Raw genomic sequence first — 20,048 nt, 5'->3', positions numbered from 1 at the left:
GGGGGCTTAGGACTAAACCGGCAACTATTTTTGTTGACCTTTGTCCATGGAAGGTCCCTGCAAAATTTCATTGAAATTGGTTCAGGGGTTTTGGAGAAGAAGTCGAAAATGTAATTTGTTTACGGACGCACGACGGACGACGACGGACAAAAGGCGATCGCAATAGGTCACTTGAGACTTTGTCTCAGGTGACCTAAAAAAATCAGTTTGTTTCATGTAACATGAATAACACTGAATAAAATAGGGTAGGTCAGTAGGCAAATAATTTTATTCTGTTATTTTTTTTATTTTAGTGAATTAATATTATGATTTATTTCAAATTTTACAATCCATTTAGGCATTTCATCACAATTACAATGGCTATTAATTATAATTCGTGAAGAATAGGGTCAGACTCAAAGAACAGGAAAAAAGTACAGTTTAATGAGTGGCTGTGAACTTTGCCTGGCTAATAAATTAATCTTAGATACAAGTAGGTGATAAAATATATACGGTCAGCAGTAAAATCTAGGGTAGGTAGGCATATAGGTATACCTGAAACACAATATATCTTTTGGGGCCTTAGAAGAAAGGACAAGAAAACCGGGGGTTTAAGTATTATGACTTATTCACACAAGAATATAATCTTGGCCACTGATAAATGTTTTGAAACCAGCTTTGTAGGTCCTTTTATACCGGATCATAATTCTTGTCCTTGAATGGGACACATTGTAACATATTATAACATGTCTTATTTTAATTACCATAGTTCTGGGGAAAAAATCCATTTACAGTTTCTAGATTAATAATTAATAATGCATATTTATAATTAGATCTTTTGAAATAACTGAAACCATACACGTCATGTATATGCAATATATGCTTAATCCTTTCATCACTGGAGACCAAAATGGATTCATCCAGATCAATGCATGGAAGAGTTAACTAAAGTAACATAGGGGTGAAAGGGTTAAGCTCATTATAAGTTTGGTATTGAATGAAATACTTACCACAGAATCATCTGTCACTTTCACATTAATTTTCCCATCACAATGTCTGTACTTGATTGTATATCGACACTAAAACACAGAAAACACATATACATTGTATGTATATAAAACACTATCTTTACAACATAGTCTTTATCCGTTCTATCATCATCATATGACAGAACATCTTCAATACAGGCCTGATTTTTATTTGTTAATATTTTATTTTGTAAATTTAACCATATATTACTGTTTTACCAGTACATAATGAAGTTGTATCTTCACAGTGGTAAATGTATCAAACATTATAGTGTTATATTCAATAGTGATGATATATATAGTAAATTTATTTTATGTTTAGATCATGCAGTGTGTATACGTTCCCTATCAATAGACAAAATGTCCTGGGTCGAGTGACATAAAAGAGTCAAGAGTAATAGAGTATGACTTGTATCAGGAAGAAGAAGAACAAATATACAACTTCGTCATATCGTTGCACAAGTAAAAATACAAATCACTCACTCAGTCATAGCTTGACAAAGGGACTAGTTGGTCTTGAAACGTTGTGACACATTTAATATGTACATTGTTTGTGTAGAAATTCAAAGTAAAACTTTGAAATCACATATTTTCAAACTGATGAATCTTATTGAAGTTATTAAATTGTAATTTAGTTAACCATATAAACTGTTCCTGTTCCAATACTATTTCAATACCTTTTAAAAGAGAAATGTTTCAATTTGGCACATTGTAAACTTTTTGTGCACAAGTCTGTGTGTCTCTGATTTATATAATTTAAGATTTTTTTGTCTTCACAAAACATTACTTGAACTTGATACTGAAATGACTACATGTACAGGTTGCCAAAAGGATGGAGCATTAAATGTCCAAAAATTATGTTATCCTTTTAATTTGGGTTGTGTCTAAATAACAAATACATGTACATCCAAAAAATAAATTTACTTAACAACCTGTGCATGATTTTACTGCAATTGTCCAATCGCATGACATTGTTAAGTGTAAATTTTATCAAGTTGTAAACAAATCAGACAACATATGCTTTAAATTCTTGTTTCCAGATATAAATAGTTCATATGTCGTTTGGTGAATGTGTTTTATCTGAACACAAAAGGATACTCATTGAGACGGAGAGGATGCATTTGCGTCCTAATGCAACTTCTTAACAGGGTACAAGACATTTTACAAAATTTTGTCACATTGACATATTGCAATAATTGTTTCTTGGAATGTTATGTCACGGTTATATCCTCGATATTCTTACTTTTGACGGGTCATTTAAATATAGACGTTCGGCAGCTTTTGAAAACTCTTCCCACGAAGTCATAAAAGTCATTTTGAGAATCTTTCTTTCCTTTCTTTCACCGGTACCAACTTGTGAGGATGCAACGTGTTAGCAATGAACAAACTGTACCGGAAGTTAAAAACGATAACAAGGCTACGGAGATAATGTAACTTCCGGTACATTTCAGGATAGATTATCTCATTTTTCGAGTAATTTAAACTTTATTCAGCCCTTACTGTATTTTTAATGTGTTTACAATTTACGTTTAACCACAATTTAATACGTTTTTGAAAGAAATTTGTCCAATACATTTTATTAATCCCATAATTCTCGCATGTCAATAATGGCGTTACTTTTGTGACAAGGAAGATGGGGTTATGCGGAAACAAGTTTATATAAAACAAGAGAACGTAAACAGGATATCCGCTTCTATCATTTGGTGTATGCGTTTGCCACTTTGATTCTTGACTTCTGAGCACAGACAGAGAAACCGGTTTAATCAACCAACAATGAGGTAAGTTTATATCACGTTTCAGACAACATCATCTTTGATGGGAGTCTTCAGATGCAGTCAGACTGTCTGAAGTCACAATGCTTTATCATGCTTATATGCACACCACATAATAAACATATAATTGAAATTGAATACTATACATGAAGTATATAGTAAAGAAATGAATATGTTACTGTCATTTTAATGATTGCAAACAGTGGGCAGTGGCTGAGATATACAGTGTGTTCCATTTCCAATACACAGCCCTAATAAACTGACAGTACTGTGCAATACACATCATGAATAATGATGGATGAAGTGTTTCTATGTACATCAGGTAATCATAGAACATTTATAACTTATTGATTGATGGTAAACCTTAAAGTGGGTTATGTTCAAATACTTTAATCTTTTTCACATTTCAGATTTGTTTCCATTTCTTCAACTTTGAAAGTAAATTTTAAATTTATATTAGCTGAGATCAAAATTGGAAAACATACAGTTACAAGACTAACAAGCTTCCCAGTTTTGATTGATGTAAACCAAACAACTACTTGACTGTTATGATACTATGTTTGGAATTGTTGGAAACTTGGAAAGCCAATGACTAGATTTAAATGACCTTATCAGGATATGTGGCTTTGTCACATTACATCTGACAACTATATGTTTATGTGATTACACATGTTGAATTAGGATGGTGTGAACGAAAATTAAATACAGATTTAAGCAGTAAATCCAGTATCAAGAATATAGTATTAATTGTTTAAAAGTAAAGATAAAGACAGAAAGAGATAGACCGTTTTATTTAACATATATACTTGCCAATTTTTTGAGGGAAATTTCCATGAGGGAGATTCTGCATGCTCAAAATTAAAACATAAATAACTTGTTTATACACCCCCTCGAGACAAAATAACCCTTCAAAATGACATATTTTAAGCTGTACTTTCAGATGAAATCATCACATCTGAGAATATAGGAATGAGTTAGCAAATTCAATGGTTTAAAATACTAAATTCAAGGCTCCAAAATCGGGAGCCCCCCCTCCTAAATAGGGAGGGATGTCAAGTATGAATTAACATATTTAGTTTTTGTTTTTTCTACCGAAAACAATCTGACTGTAAGCAGCCAACTGTTTTCCCCGAGACAATACATTATAAAGAGAAAGGATACAGTTAACGTTAATAGCTTATGTTTAAAGGAAACAAAGTTGTTAGCCTCAGCTACAGAAGCTAGGATCATGTAACTGTGGAGAGGAAATAGCTGTGTCTGTATTAAGCAGTTGTAGAAGGAGATAAATATAGACTAAATGGCCAGTGCTAACATTAGGACTAACATGAGTAGCTGCTGGTATACACCCAGTTCTACATGTACATGTAAGAAACAATAGTGTCAGTTTTTTGTTGAGAATATATTAAAAGTTGGGATGAATATAGTCATTCAATAACACAGTTCTATTGCAATATATGTTAGTACATTGTAGAAGGTTTGTGATTGTTATTTTAGTAGGATATTGCATGTTAGTTTGAGGAATAAGGATATATATGATCATGAACCACTGCCAGAAAATGGAACTAGGTATTTGAAACTTTTTTCCTGATTTGAAGATTGCTTTGATAAATCATATATATCTGAAAAGAAAAACATACCTCATAGAGCTTTTATGAAAAAATAGTAAAGATAAAATAAACAACAAAAATCAACAGCAGTATTTTCCGTGTAAAATACCAGGATTTGAATCTTTGACCTCGGATTAGTATATATATATATATGTCACTCTAATCAGCTTAAAGCTTCCTGGTCAATGGTAGTTTCCTGAACCGGTTGAGCTTCAGTGAGATACAAAAAAAATGTCAGGGATCCTTAAAACGATTACTCACTAAAGGAAGGGGAAGTACAAATGTGTGTGTAGTTGACATGATGTAAGAGCTTTAACTCACAAGATAGACTGTCATTGTTATTGTGTTCGATTTTGAAATAAAACAACTTTATTGCATAACATATATATGAAAACAAATTTGATTGAAAAGAAAAAGTAGAAATATCCTGATTATCATTTTACCAGGATACAGTTGTAAACAAGGCAGATGCATTACTAAGTAGTGAAATGGGTAGCACTTGTCATCTGATGAGAGCTTTACATAACTCTTCCAATTCAAAGGTTGGAATAGTTCAATATAAAATTTCAGGCGTGAATGAGTTAAAGAATTATTACTTTGAAAGATTGCTTTTCTAAAAATTTGATTTACCAGGTAAACCATGCATGTTTTGTAGCATTGCCATGCATGTACTTATTTTGCTATAGAATAATTCTTGGATAATGTTTTGATGATAGAGTTTGCTAAAAATTGAAATAGATTTGTTATTATATTTTTTCAAATTGTGTGATTGAGACAGTTATCCTTTTCATTGTTTAGTATCTCTGATTGGCAGTGTTGTTTGAATGCAACACATCAAACACAGTTTTTAGAGGCTATATATTTTACCTACCTACCTAACTATCTGTCAAAAATTGAAAGGTCAGGTTTAGGCACGTTTTATTAATACTGATTACTGACCTGATATGTATGGTATCAAATTGTTAAGCAACTAATTAATTATAAGTGTCAGGATAAAAGTTCTAGCAAAAAGACAGATGACTAGATCCAGAAAAAACAAGTAGTTATTATATAAATTAAGTTGTAATATGTGAACATGCACCAGAATGAGTATAATGTGTAACAGATATATAACAAATTCATATTTTAAAAAAATTAGCAAGCCTAATAAAAAGAAATATTGAAAATTTTCAGAAGCCCCAACCTTTGAATTATGAGTCCCAAGTACTGATATGTCTGAAAAGAATTTGCAGGAAATAAATGTTATATTTGTCTATATGTATACATCCTGAAGCATGCATATTTCTATGAAAGCTTAATCTTTTTAGGCTTATGATCAGCACACACTAAACTACTTCCTTCCTGATATCTTCATATACAATGCACTGTTGGACTTGAGCAAGGGACTTGTCAAATTTGAGGCAGAATTAATAATCTACCCCATATTCTCCATGGAAAATACAGTCAAACCTATAAGTCTTAGTGACCACCTGTCTATAACAACCACATGTACATTTTCATCAGCCACTAGTATACCTACATTGTATCTGTAGCTACTTCCTATATACCTGTCTATTATGACAGACTTGAAAGAGTCCCAAATGATGTTTAATATACAGCAACACTAAACAGCAATCACCTGCTCTATGTGACCAGCAACCATTCTTTTTTGTCCATAAAACAGTCTTTATCACTTGTGTTTCTAATTAGTGAGATGAAAAAAGGTCCATTGGCAGAGACTGTTATAACTGATCTTCCAGCCAAATAACAACAAATTCTGCAAATTTCGAGATTTCACCCTAGTTAGTGTGTCTAAACAAATGGCTGACACTTCGTTTTCTTAGTGATCATTCAGACCAAACATCAGTTATCTGTAGCCATATGAGGCGCAGCTGACTGCCCTTGCCTTGTCCTAGAATTTCATATATACAGATGTAGTATAACTATTTTACAACAGATATGATATACTAATGTCAGACAAATATATGGTGATGGCAAATCATGTGAAAATTGCTATTTGTTGTAGACAAGTAATTATAAAGCTACAAAAAAAATCTAAATGTCTATAATTCAATTCACAGGTAACTCTGGAGTTAATTATTATATAAACAAATCGATGAGGGAGAAACAGCTGTGGTAATTTATTACTGAATATTCTGTTCCTTTTGTTCCGTTTTGTGTGTACATATCAAGTATCAAGAGATTTGTTTTGTTTCACTTCCCTGTCGATACAGCGTATTGACCCTACCATAAAAATCAGGAAATTGACACGACTGAGAACGTACATCTAACATAATTTTATGATTGAGTTTGTGATGATGTAGATATGTAAAATAGTTTGTTGGAAAATAACCAGAATTCCTTGAGGCAAATTGCTTGGAATTTTACAAGTGGAAGATTTGTATATAATTGCCGGTCAGTTCCAACTTTTATAAGTATCTATAAGTTCAGCTAACTGCTGAAAAATGTATATATAGTGACAGTGACATGTTGACCTTATATTAACAATGAAGGCTCCAAAGTGTTTTTGTTACCAGCTGTTGAGGGATGTGTATATATGTTGTTTGATACCTTAACAGACTCTGGTCATTTGGAGTATACATCCTTGTGTTATGTTATTATATATCCGAACAGAAACAAGTGCTAATAATGTTATCTGGAACAGAAACAAGTGCTAATAATCCTTTTTTATGCCTCACACTTTTTGTGTCTCCATCTTTAAATAAAGGTGTTGAATTCATTGTTTTCACAGGTCAAAAAAACAACTTATTTGTATTAGTTTGATTGATCCATTATCTTGCATATATAAATATATATATATATGAAATTTAGGTAGTTAAACTATGTTTCCTGTAACCAAACCATCACCAATATGTAATTGTATGAAAGCAGTTTGAAATTTGTGTGAAAAAAATCTTAAGGGAATTTTTCTGATAAGGAAACTCTGGAAGGGAAAGTACCAATGAATACAGTAAATTGAGAAACTATAACTGTATACGATGTAATTTTTGTACTGTTAATTTAACCTGGTCTGGTCCATCCAAAGACTTGTTTAAGGAGCTCCGTACCACTGACAAAAAAAAAATCACTGCATTGGAAACTGTTTTTTCCCCGACATGACTATAGCTTTGATAAATCAGTTCTGAAAAGAAATGATATCTAGCAGGACTTTTATGAAACAATGATAAATGATGAAATAAAAATATTAAACAGCAGTGTTATGATTGTAAAAATCAGCAGGGGACTTGAACCCTGGACTTCAGATTGTTGTACTATCGCTCAAACCAAGCTACCTTGTCAGCAGAAATATCCTAACCCAACTATATGCTACAGTTACGTATCCAAAATGAAATTAAGGGGAAGTTACTCTATATACAAAAATCCATATAGTGCACTGGGACAGGATTCCTTAATTAAGTCACCTCCTGTATAATGAGGGCTTGTTCTGTACTATTTTGCCTGGTATAATTCGGTGTACATCTTGGTATAGCAGAGTGTTATGTACAAAATCTAGGTTGCTGTGACCTATATTTTGACCTAGCTCTGACAGGGCAAATTTCCTGTATCACCATGAACTACACCCAATTTGTTATGCGATTATATTTGATAAAACTCCAGTTGACAGAATGCCACATGCATACTGAAAGTAGGTCATTGCAATGTTTTGTTTTGATAGCTGTGACCCCATGCAATCGTTTAAACAGTTACCTGGGGCATATTTTCTCAAATATTTCACCTCAAGTTCCAAATTTGATATACAGCTACATGCAGTAGATAATATCAGTCAGTAGTTATGTTTCAGAGTGCTTTTAATTTTACATTTTTACATTCCCCCTCCCCAATGAAAGGTATCAAAACATGATGAAACATGTGTTTTTGATAATGATAAAAATGTGATGCCAAGTGGAGTATTTTGGTACTGCATTGGTTGGCCTGAAGTGTACTGCTGTGTCTGACCTGACCTAGGCCGAGGTTGTTGGATTGTCTAGCCAAATTCCTGTGTAATGAGGCATGGTGAAACACTAACTACAAATCAGCTTCATGTCGATCTAGTGTGTTAGACTGAAACAATCAACATCCTCACACAAATCAGCTTTATGTCGATCTAGTGTGTTAGACTGAAACAATCAACATCCTCACACAAATCAGCTTTATGTCGATCTAGTGTGTTAGACTGAAACAATCAACATCCTCACACAAATCAGCTTTATGTCGATCTAGTGTGTTAGACTGAAACAATCAACATCCTCACACAAATCAGCTTTATGTCGATCTAGTGTGTTAGACTGAAACAATCAACATCCTCACACAAATCAGCTTTATGTCGATCTAGTGTGTTAGACTGAAACAATCAACATCCTCACACAAATCAGCTTTATGTCGATCTAGTGTGTTAGACTGAAACAATCAACATCCTCACACAAATCAGCTTTATGTCGATCTAGTGTGTTAGACTGAAACAATCAACATCCTCACACAAATCAGCTTTATGTCGATCTAGTGTGTTAGACTGAAACAATCAACATCCTCACACAAATCAGCTTTATGTCGATCTAGTGTGTTAGACTGAAACAATCAACATCCTCACACAAATCAGCTTTATGTCGATCTAGTGTGTTAGACTGAAACAATCAACATCCTCACACAAATCAGCTTTATGTCGATCTAGTGTGTTAGACTGAAACAATCAACATCCTCACACAAATCAGCTTTATGTCGATCTAGTGTGTTAGACTGAAACAATCAACATCCTCACACAAATCAGCTTTATGTCGATCTAGTGTGTTAGACTGAAACAATCAACATCCTCACACAAATCAGCTTTATGTCGATCTAGCGTGTTAGACTGAAACAATCATCATCCTCACACAGTGGGATTAACATTAATTAGTGTACTGTTTCCAGGCTAACATATATTTCATAGTAAATTGATACTGCTTGTCTTGTTTAACTCATTCACCCCTGAAATTTCATAATGAACTCTTCCAACCTTTGAATTTTGAAAAGTTCAAATGTGTCTTCAGGGGTGAATAAGTTAATTATAAGACTTCCACCGAATAATTAGGCAGACGAAGTACGGATGGTACAGACATAACTGTATACTACACATGACAGATTTAATTAGGGCCAAAACGGGTCCGGTCCTCCTCGTTTTTCATGACTGTTGTTGAATTTTGGATTTTAATGTGTTTCTGCAACTTTTTCTTGTTGGTGCGGAGTTTATGTTGTTAAAACAAATAACTGGATCTACCACTGAAACAATAATTTGAAGACCTTACATTCATGATGACTTATTCCTGTTCAAGTTTTTATGATCTTTTAATTACCATGTGTATGCATGAATTGTTGGGAAAGCATGTTAAAACAATTGTATTGAGTATTTTTACAAAGTGGTCCATCATTTTGTTATTGAAGTCATGGATCTAAGTGTGTGCCATGATCATTGGTTCGACATTCTCTACAATGTTTGTACAAGAACTGTATATGTAGCTATTCATGATCAGAAAGCATTAACTTTAGGACAATTTCATAATATTAGAATCCGTAAGCACATGTTTGGAGCATTGGAAACGGAGTCAATTCCCTTTGAAAAATAATTAGGCAGTTGTTTTAGAATCATTAATCAGTCTCATGGATTATCATACATGGTAAAGCATTAGAAATGTGCTAGGGACCATATAGTATTACAATGCTGAGGCCAGTGGAGTAAAATTGACACAGCGCTGAGGGGGTTTTCGTTTGGGAAACTGAATCAATGTGGTAAGGTTATTGCCACATGGCAGTAGTGGTGTACGAGGACTCGGTACTCTACAGTAGTCGGTCGCTACATAGAGTCTGTCGGTCGTCGGAGGAGGAGGATAAGGGAGGGAGCACTTCCCACTAGATGATCGATGATGGAGTATTATGACTACAGTGTAGATTCCAATAATGTTAGCATTGAGGAAGAGGATATCTATACATCTCCGTATGGGTAAGTGCAATACTGATTGGCTAATTGTCTCCGTGGTGATAAGTGTGTAATTACATTGCCATTGTGCCGCAGCGGTGATTATTGGTCCGGTGATGACGACGGCGTGGTCCAACTCTGTGGTGTGCGTGGAAATTGAATAACAGAATGGTCTTGTGTGACTGAAGGAAAAAAACAGTCATCTACAAATTGTATTGTTATAGCATCTATTAACATGTGTTTAATGAGGTTCGGCATTGTGTCATGTGCACATCAAAGTTTGGTTCCATTTTGTGCACCTATGCCGGTACATTTGTATGTTACTGGTGTTTATGTGTGCTCATGGTCACAGGTGCCAGGGGAAATTATCACAAATGCGTTTGTATTAGTGGTAATGTCACAGCTTATTATCCCAGACTACTTTTGGTCTCCCAATTAGCGAGAGATCTGGGTAATTTGTGCTCTTGAATTAATTGTGATTGTGTCGTGTATATAACAATAAGAAAGGGTCATACATACATCTGTATCTAGTGTATGTTCAGATATGTTAATTGAACCAAAAGGAAGGGTACAGTACTTGTAGGTATATAATATTATGTATATAGACCACCAGGTCTTCAATTGTCAAATAGATATTATAAAGAATTACCAGATATTTAAAGTTCAATAAAAAAAATCTTTGTTTTTAGCCGTCAGATATTGATTTCAAATCCTGGAATTTGAGAGCAGTGGACCATTTCAGCAATTTCTAGTCAATATCAAAACTAAGAGGGGCCATTCTATGTAAAATTTAAAGAACATTGGAACATGGAGGAGTAAATTTCAGGTTTGAGGGGTCAATTGCCCCATGACCCCCTCCAGTATTAGCCCTGCTATATGTACAAGCAAATTTAGTCGTGAATGTTTTGGAACTAGTCTAGATGATGGTTTAAATTTGTGTTGTGTTATTATAAGCTAGTCAGTCTCTGAAAAAAACTATCCTGAAACGGTTCTGTACTGTTGTATGTATTATTGGTGGTATTTATGGCAAAGACTTGTGTAATGCAAAAAAATAAAAAATAGAAGGTTTGCTTGACACAAGGTATTTGCAAGTTACTGATTTGTCATTTTGGAAAAACATATTTTTCAAACTTTGTTGAAAGAGTCTAACAGAGTTAAGTTTTCACTGTTTAGGAACAAAAAAATAAACAGTTTGTTGACCTGGAATGATAGGAATCCAGGTAAATGTTTTCTACTATGTTACGCCATGGGATACATTTTCCCACGATTTTCCTGATTTAATTCCTATGCACCCAGTGTAAAGTGGATTCCCTGTGTATCATTAAATCTGTCAAGCACTATAACTTCTGCTGCTGATTCACGCTTCTGTAGTAGGAATAATTTGAAGTCTGGGTCTGAGGTATGTGGCCCCACTTCCTTCCTCCCCTCTCCAGTTATCTTTCCCTGCGGCTGTCTGTAATTCGATCCTGCCGTCAGCTGTCCCAATCAGTAACTCTGGCTTCAACAAGTGTGAGACAAGAAAGCGTTCGGATGTTTTAAATTCAATCATTAAGTGATCAAATGTTTTCTGTAGGTGTTGCATCCGTATTGTGTTATCCATTGTTCCATTGTCTTCTTGAGTTGTAGCTGATGATCAATGCTGGGCCATGGGAATCAGATTCTTTTTGTTAAGTGATGTTGTCTTAACATTTGGTGTCTTGCTGCATGGATCTCTGTCAGATTAAATGTCTACGGCTAAAGAATAGACATTTAAAGTTGTAACCAGGAAAATTTTGTGGTAATTCAAATTTCCAAAAATAATTTGAATTTTACTAATGGCTATATATAAACAAACACATTGAAAGTGTAAAAAAAAAAATGTTCTGATATTTTGTATATTTTTTGTGACTTGCTGACACAGGAATTTGTTTATATCGTTTGTATCTTATCACCTGGGATCTATAATTATCTGTGACACAGGTTTACCTGTAGCAGCTAGGCCCTGTGGCTCAAAGCATTATTAACTTGACATGCTGTTAGCTTGAATTTTGAGAATGTAATATTCTCTGAACCAGAAACTATACAAATTGCATGTCCTTAAATATGAACAGTAACTCAAATTGGTCCTGGTCTAGTAATTTAACTGAACCATATATATATATATTCAATTCAATTCAATTCAATAATTTTATTGCACATTTATAGTTACAGAGTAACTTGAAGGCATAAACTGCAATAGTGAACAGTATATAAACTTACACAGAAGCCAGGCCCACACTCCTCAGTTCTAGTGACTGTTTTATATATAAGCATGAGTCAAGTATATATTTAGAACACTTAACTACGAATGGTGCTGATAATGAAACCTCGTAGGAACATTGTTTAAGGAGATCAATATAACCTAAATGTTATTCTTTAAGATTCCTGCTTCTAATATGATAAATACCAGTAGAAAATTGATAATAACTAATGATAATCGTTTTTTTTAATCATGGGTGATACGCTTCTTAATGAGTTCTTAATATACCAAGTATACATTGTAGCCACGATTTATTGTGTTTTTTTTTTTTTTTTGTGACGTTATAGTAAATCTACCTACCGATATTTGGTAGTGTCCCCAGATACAGTCACGTGTACAATAGAGAGGTGACTTGACACTCCACTAGATCCAACAAGGTGTGACACAGCGTGACGTAAGCTGTGATTCAGGACTACGGTACACTACTTGTTACAGCTAACATTATTTTAGTTCCGATTTATCAGAATTTGAATAAACTATCGTAGGTCGTGAAATAGAATTATGTAACAGATACTTCCCTTGTACAGTAAAATGACTTTTGTTGTTACAATTTATGATATTTTAGTTCAGATTTTACTAATTAGAATAAACTATCATAGGGTGTGAAATATAATCATGTAACAGATCATATCTATGTAAAATGACAGAAAGGCACTAGGAAGAGACATGACGCCAGTTGTTGAATAAAGGTACTTAATATAATACCGGTAGTCAAGTAAGAAAAGTTCTTGGTTTTGGGCGAGATTTCTTAGAGGTAGGAGAAAAATGCACCAGTATACAGCGTGCAAAGCACCATGTAAGTTTTAGCGGTAAATCATTGGGCAAAAAGCTAAAATCACAATATTTATGGATCAATTTAAAGTCTAGCTTTAGATTTATTACCTGAATATCAGCAGTTTTGGAGATGAACTCCGTTTCCATATTTAGACTTACTTCAGGTTGAATGGATTTTTTCCCCAGTTTTGATTAAAATATATAGACAACATGATCTCATGATAATGCATGGTGTTGCCGTTTCATTATTTGTCATTGTTTTAGCTGTACCTTTACATGTCTCACTATAGTAACCACAAGGAGGTCGGTTGTCTGGCAATAGGCAGTATTACTCTAGCTATTGCCTATATGTAGGAGTGATTTATTTTCATTATACCCGTGTGTTTTAATTCTCTGCTCTACCAGGTGAATGAGCCAGATGCAAGAAATGAATTTATTGTTACGGGCTATCAACACCACATGACCATTTTCTGGATGTAGAATTATCAATACAAATCATTAGAAATATTCAGCTGCCATCTAAATTACATAATAGCTGTTGATGAGGCATCTGTACCATACATTTCTTGCAGAAAACAAAATGGAAATGTTGGGCAACTCATGTATCTTACTCATGGTAAGGGACTTATTACTACTTAGGGATCCCCGTTGCACTGTGAATAACTGTACCTAAATATTGGAAACTACTTTTTCCAGGATGACTATAGCTTTGATGAATTATTTCTTGTGGGACTTCAATGATTTTTTTTTTTAATAATGTTGAAATGAACAAAAAAAATAAAAACTCTGTGGGTCTAGACTGGGGTTCGAACCTTGGACTTCAGATTGTTAAAATATCGCTCTAATTCACTGAGATACCTGGTCAGCAGAAGTGTCCTGGCCCTGCTATGCTACAGTTATATCCAAACGGAAGTTAAGGGGAGGTTACTGTACATAGGAAAGTTGGACAAGGATCCTTCTTCATGAAATGCCATTCTACCAGCGTCTCTGATTATCTGTATGGATGGGATTACCCAGCATCGGTTTATTGCCAGATAAATATGGTACAATTTAGATCTGTTAGGCCAATACCTAAAACTGTTTTCTGTTTAATTAAAGGAACTGGAGAAGTATAGGCACAGGTGAAAGTCAATTTGTTGGAAAAACATTTCATTTCAGATGTGCCTTTCACATGTGCTAATAATTATATAATATTCCCAGAATGTGCATATCTCGTTCAGTTAGTTAAATTGTAGTAATACATGAGTCTCCCCACCCTTCTTACTTTCGACACACTATATGCAATTATTTAGTTATGATAGCAACCCCAAAGATAAACTACCGAAGACAAAACATATAAACCAAAATTCATTATTTTCTGAAAAATACTATAAATGGGTATAAATTTCCTGTGTTTACATGAGTACTGTATGTACCATACCCATATCAAATTGAGGATAAAAACGCTGTAGAGATTTAAATTTGAAAGATTTGTCTTACATTGTACATTTCTCTATTTGCTAATAAGGGATCTTACTTAAGGCTAGCATTAAACTCTTGATGAATACAATACCAGTCGTTCTGTAACATACATGTAGATTATAAAAGTTTCATGATATTGGTACAACATTCAGCATCTGTATCGGTTTGAGAGCCAGCACACATGTACAGTATACCAGAAGCATGGTCACCGTAATGATAAATTGATACAAAATTTTATCTAGTATATTTACAAAGTTATTGAAGTTCAATACTGAAATTACATAAATAGAGGTTTCAAGGTAACTATCTAATGACAAAAAAAAAACCAACCTTTTCAGATATTTCTTCAAAATTACATTTTGAAGTTTTGTGTTATCATTTTGTAAAAGGCTTTAAGCAGCCTGTGACGAAGTGACGTAATATTGGCCTTGGCCTAGTCAAGAAAAGACTTGTTAGCTTCATCAGGATGACAGGTTTTGGCACAAATGTTCAATAATGTTATTTGAACAAGCTAGCTCTTAAAATGTTTCAATGTACCGAAAGCATATTTTTTTGAAAATTTATTTCAAAGAGAGTTTAAAGGTTCTGTTTTAGATTTTTGATATAAATACTAAATTTGGATGGTTTGTATCAGATGACATGTAAGTTAACATCACACTTGAACTTGTCTGAGATGGTGCATTTCCAAAATGGAAGTCATAGATGCTTCATGGAGATAGAGTCTGCCTGGTATGTCATAGTACAGTGCAGGGAGGGGGCCCCACTGGGAGATAGAGCCTGCCTGGTATGTCATAGTACAGTGCAGGCAGGGGGCCCCACTGGGAGATAGAGCCTGCCTGGTATGTCATAGTACAGTGTAGGAAGGGGGACCCACTGGGAGATAGAGTCTGCCTGGTATGTCATATAGTACAGTGCAGGAAGGAGGGCCCACTTGGAGATAGAGTCTGCCTGGTATGTCATGATCATAGTACAGTGCAGGAAGGGGGCCCCACTGGGAGATAGAGTCTGCCTGGTATGTCATGATCATAGTACAGTGCAGGAAGGGGGCCCCAGCATAATCTTCTCTGTCCAACCAACAGCTGCAAACTTCATCTCTTTACATGCTTTTGCCATTAGAATCCACATTCCCCAATGCTGGCTTGAACAATTTTTGAAATTAAAGTGGAGCGTGACCTGCAGTGAACTTGTGAAGGATGACTCAGGTGTTGCTGGTTATTGAGGTTAGAGTGCAGACTGGCTGTTCTACCTCCTAGTTTATACTTCCTACATACCGGGCATTATCATATAGTTACCGATTAAGGTTTGATTAGATTTACCAGGTCAACTGTTGAGGTCTAATCAGCTGCTGAACTGTCTTTAATTATGTAAATGGTAAGCTGGTATTAAAATTCTTTTGTTATACATGTATATGTGATCTACAAATAAGTTTGGTACCAGCATGCCTAGGTCATGATCAGTGCTAGCCATGTATGTGCACATGGTCCCGTTTAATTAAAATCAACAAGATTTGTAATTATTTCCATTTGTTCTGTAACAATACTTAACATTTTCCCGACTTATGAATATTTGTTATTACAGCTTCGATTCAGTGGTATATAAATTTCGTATCACCGAAATATCAATATAACGTCCGAATCTAGATTGATGTAAATGTGATCAGCCCTTCTGTTTGAGTTTGAGAACGATATATAACATTCTGAGATGTGGCGTTACCTGTCTATAGCAGGTGGTATAGTAATGGTGTTATGATGAGCTTTAATTTACATACTGGAACATGTCGGGTGGGTATGCTACACTAGTATACACAAACTCTTTATTCAGCTTCAAGTGTACAGCATTAAGGAGAATGGTTTAAGAAAAAGATAGAGTATTTAGAGATTGATTTATTACGGACATTCAAATTTCAAACTTTAACATTTTAGTAAGGATTTCTGTATACCAGGAAATTTTTGGTTGCAGTGTCCTTTTCGCCTATTTTGCCCTCCATAATGGGGGCAAATTTATCGTCATAGTGAACATTTGCAAATAATATGATATACATAGTAGTTAAATGTGAAGGGAAAATATAATATTTAGGGTGAAAATGGAATTTACTGTCGAAGGGCGAAAATTTGACTGGACAAAAAATTCTGGGTATACAGTATTGATCAGAGAAAAACCTACTAGTTCAGAAATATTGGATGTAAAAATGATGAACATGTCGAAGTCAGCTTCACAGGCAGTGCAGACAAGAAGGGATTAATAATTTAACATTTCAATATGTTCTACTTAACCAATGTCACTGTTAACTGGTATCTGACCTATAGACTGAGATTTATAATATTTATACCGAGTACAAAAGTAGTAAGTGGCGCCACATGAGCTGTGGGCCTGGGTTCAATTCCTGGCATAGCCCAGGCCAACAACCCCAGCGACACCTACATTAGGTCTTCATTTACAATAATCAACTACTGTACTTGGGGAAGTGATGTTCTTTTTGGTGGGCACGGCGGGATATAGTGAAATTAAATATATTAACGGCAAGTTATTTCAAAGTCAGAATAACCAAAATCAGGTAATGCTAAGATAGACACTTTCATGAAATGGGACCCATTCTTTAGGAATATGTCTTGTGTGGTATGTGTAATCTGGTTTGCTGGTAAAGTCAATCTCAAATCTTCAAACAACCAAAGATTGTGTTTATCCTATATATAGATATTTCAGTTAATTCAGTGGCAGTAACAGACTATAAGTTGGTTTCTCGTTTTATCAAGTCTGCCATAAAATGTAATTAAGTGAAAATACTGATTTACCAGCAAATGGCTTCAGTGGTGTTAAAAGTTCTGGCTAGCTTGTAATTCCCCCAGGTAAATGACAGTATCAATCACGATTTTCAAGTCATCAGTATTGGAAATCCATTTGGAGAAGCCCTAAGTTTATGTAAGGCCTGGTTTGGTTGTAAGGTACCAAACAGAGGCATCATTTGAGGATATTGATCTCTATAAGACCCACTGGTCCAGATTACACACTCAGGGGACTGTCCAGACAACATAGTCATTTTGAGCACTTTTTCATCACGACTGGAGTCATATCAAGCTCCTTCCTCATCATGACTGGAGCCTTATCAAGCTCCTTCCTCGTTCATCATTACTGGAGCCATATCAAGCCCCTTCCTCATCAGGACTGGAGCCATATCAACCTCCTTCCTCATCATGACGGGAGCCATATCAAGCTCCTCCCTCATCAGGACTGGAGCCATATCAACCTCCTTCCTCATCATGATTTGAGCCATATCAAGCTCCCCCTCATCATGACTGGATCCATATCAAGCTCCTTCCCCATCATGACTGGAGCCATTTCAAGGTCCTTCCTCATCATGACGGGAACCATAACAAGCTCCTTCCCCATTATAACTGCAGCCATATCAAGCTCCTTATTCATCATGACTGGAGCCTTATCAAGCTCCTTCCTCGTTCATCATTACTGGAGCCATATCAAGTTCCTTCTTCATCATGACTGGAGCCTTATCAAGCTCCTTCCTCATCTTGATTGGAGCCATATCAAGGTCCTTCCTCATCATGACTGGCGCCATATCAAGCTCCTTATTCATCATGACTGGAGCCTTATCAAGCTCCTTCCTCGTTCATCATTACTGGAGCCATATCAAGTTCCTTCTTCATCATGACTGGAGCCATTTCAAGGTCCTTCCTCATCATGACGGGAACCATAACAAGCTCCTTCCCCATTATAACTGCAGCCATATCAAGCTCCTCCCTCATCATGACTGGAGCCTTATCAAGCTCCTTCCTCGTTCATCATTACTGGAGCCATATCAAGCCCCTTCCTCATCACGACTGGAGGCATATCAAGCTCCTTCCCCATCATGATTGGAGCCATATAAAGGTCCTCCCTCATCATGACTGGAGGCATATCAAGCTCCTTCCGCGTTCATCATGACGGGAGCCATATCAAGCCCCTTCCTCATCAGGACTGGAGCCATATCAAGTTCCTTCTTCATCATGACTGGAGCCTTATCAAGCTCCTTCCTCGTTCATCATGACTGGAGCCTTATCAAGCTCCTTCCTCACCATGAGTGGAGCCATATCAAGCTCCTCCCTCATCAGGACTGGAGCCATATCAAGCTCCTTCCTCATCATGACTGGAACCATATCAAGCTCCTTCCTCATCATAACTGCAGCCATATCAAGCTCCGTCCTCATCAAGACCAGTCATTTCAATTTTTTTTCTTGTAATGGCTCGCCATCTTAAACTCCTTCGTTTTCACTCTTCCAAAATGCACTTGCCTGACATTTTTCTCGAAAACTACTGGCCGTTTTCTGATTAAACATACCATGAATGTTGATGGGCCTGTGTAGATTTGCAATCAACCTGTTTTTTTTGGTCAGATAACAAAGATAGGCACCACAGCTTTTGATTGGTGGAGACGTGTTGTCTATGGATGCATTCCTGTTAACCTAACAAAGGTTTTATCTGCTGATTTTAAACAAAGTCCAAAAAAAATGTTTTACAAATGTCTTTAATGTGGAACTCTTCTGTTAAAGAGGTATACATGTAGCATATTTCCTTAACTTATATATATATATATATATACTGCCAAACTCAATGATTCTACACCTGGGTTCCTGCAGATATCTATGTTCTTTAATATTTCTTTAACATTTTTGAACTATGATGTACCCGCAGAAAAAACCCTGACAAAAATGATTGTAATGTATGGATATTTTGAAGGAATTTTAGTTTTATCTTAATAATTGGTCTAAGGAGGAAGTAAAGGACATCGGTACCTGGTTACGTCTTTGTACTCAAACCAGTGTTTTATTTCTTATGCAGATTTCCATAATTATTCTTTATGAGTTTTTGGTAGAGTTTCTCTTGCTTCAGGGGAAATCTTGCATTATTCATGTGAGTTTTAGAAACGACTCGATAGAAATATTCCAACAGATGCATGATTTTATTGGTTATTTCTTATAGGTATATAGCTAGGCTAAAAAGTGGTACAGCGGATAAACAGAGATATTTTCGACAGCTATTGCATGCTTTCAAGGACAGGAGTAAATGCAGGAATAGAAATTTAGTACCCTTTGTTGAAATGGGGCAAAATATGCACTGAAGTTGCATGATCCGTACGCGTCCAGCGAGGGAGCCAGGGGGGAAAGTACAAGAGGGGGGCATGACCCGTCCAGCAAGGGAGCCGGGGGGAAAGTACAAGAGGGGGGCATGACC

General features: G+C 35.5%; 2 protein-coding genes across 3 annotated transcripts in view; one reads left to right on the top strand and one right to left on the bottom strand.

Annotated features, from left to right (window-relative positions):
• The window catches only part of LOC110450474 (signal recognition particle 9 kDa protein-like), a 5,282-nt gene extending 2,853 nt beyond the window's left edge, over positions 1–2,429 (bottom strand). Inside the window, exons 1-2 of the mRNA XM_021498026.1 lie at positions 2,251–2,429; positions 990–1,058 (exon numbers count right to left, since the gene is read on the bottom strand). Coding sequence (XP_021353701.1) covers positions 990–1,058; positions 2,251–2,322 — 141 coding nt within the window. The 5' untranslated portion in view covers positions 2,323–2,429. The remainder of the gene's footprint in view (positions 1–989; positions 1,059–2,250) is intronic.
• A 150-nt stretch (positions 2,430–2,579) lies between these two features.
• Positions 2,580–20,048, top strand: part of LOC110450472 (vasodilator-stimulated phosphoprotein-like) — a 54,276-nt gene continuing 36,807 nt past the window's right edge. The window contains exon 1 of one of the 2 annotated variants that reach the window (XM_021498024.1): positions 2,580–2,785. In XM_021498024.1, coding sequence (XP_021353699.1) covers positions 2,781–2,785 — 5 coding nt within the window. In that variant the 5' untranslated portion in view covers positions 2,580–2,780. Of the gene's footprint in view, positions 2,786–10,133; positions 10,337–20,048 lie in introns of those variants that run through there. The other variant, XM_021498021.1, reaches the window with a different exon arrangement.

Source organism: Mizuhopecten yessoensis, unplaced genomic scaffold, assembly GCF_002113885.1.
Source record: "Mizuhopecten yessoensis strain PY_sf001 unplaced genomic scaffold, ASM211388v2 scaffold5229, whole genome shotgun sequence".
Classification (NCBI taxonomy): domain Eukaryota; kingdom Metazoa; phylum Mollusca; class Bivalvia; order Pectinida; family Pectinidae; genus Mizuhopecten; species Mizuhopecten yessoensis.
This window is presented reverse-complemented; position numbering and strand designations above follow the sequence as displayed.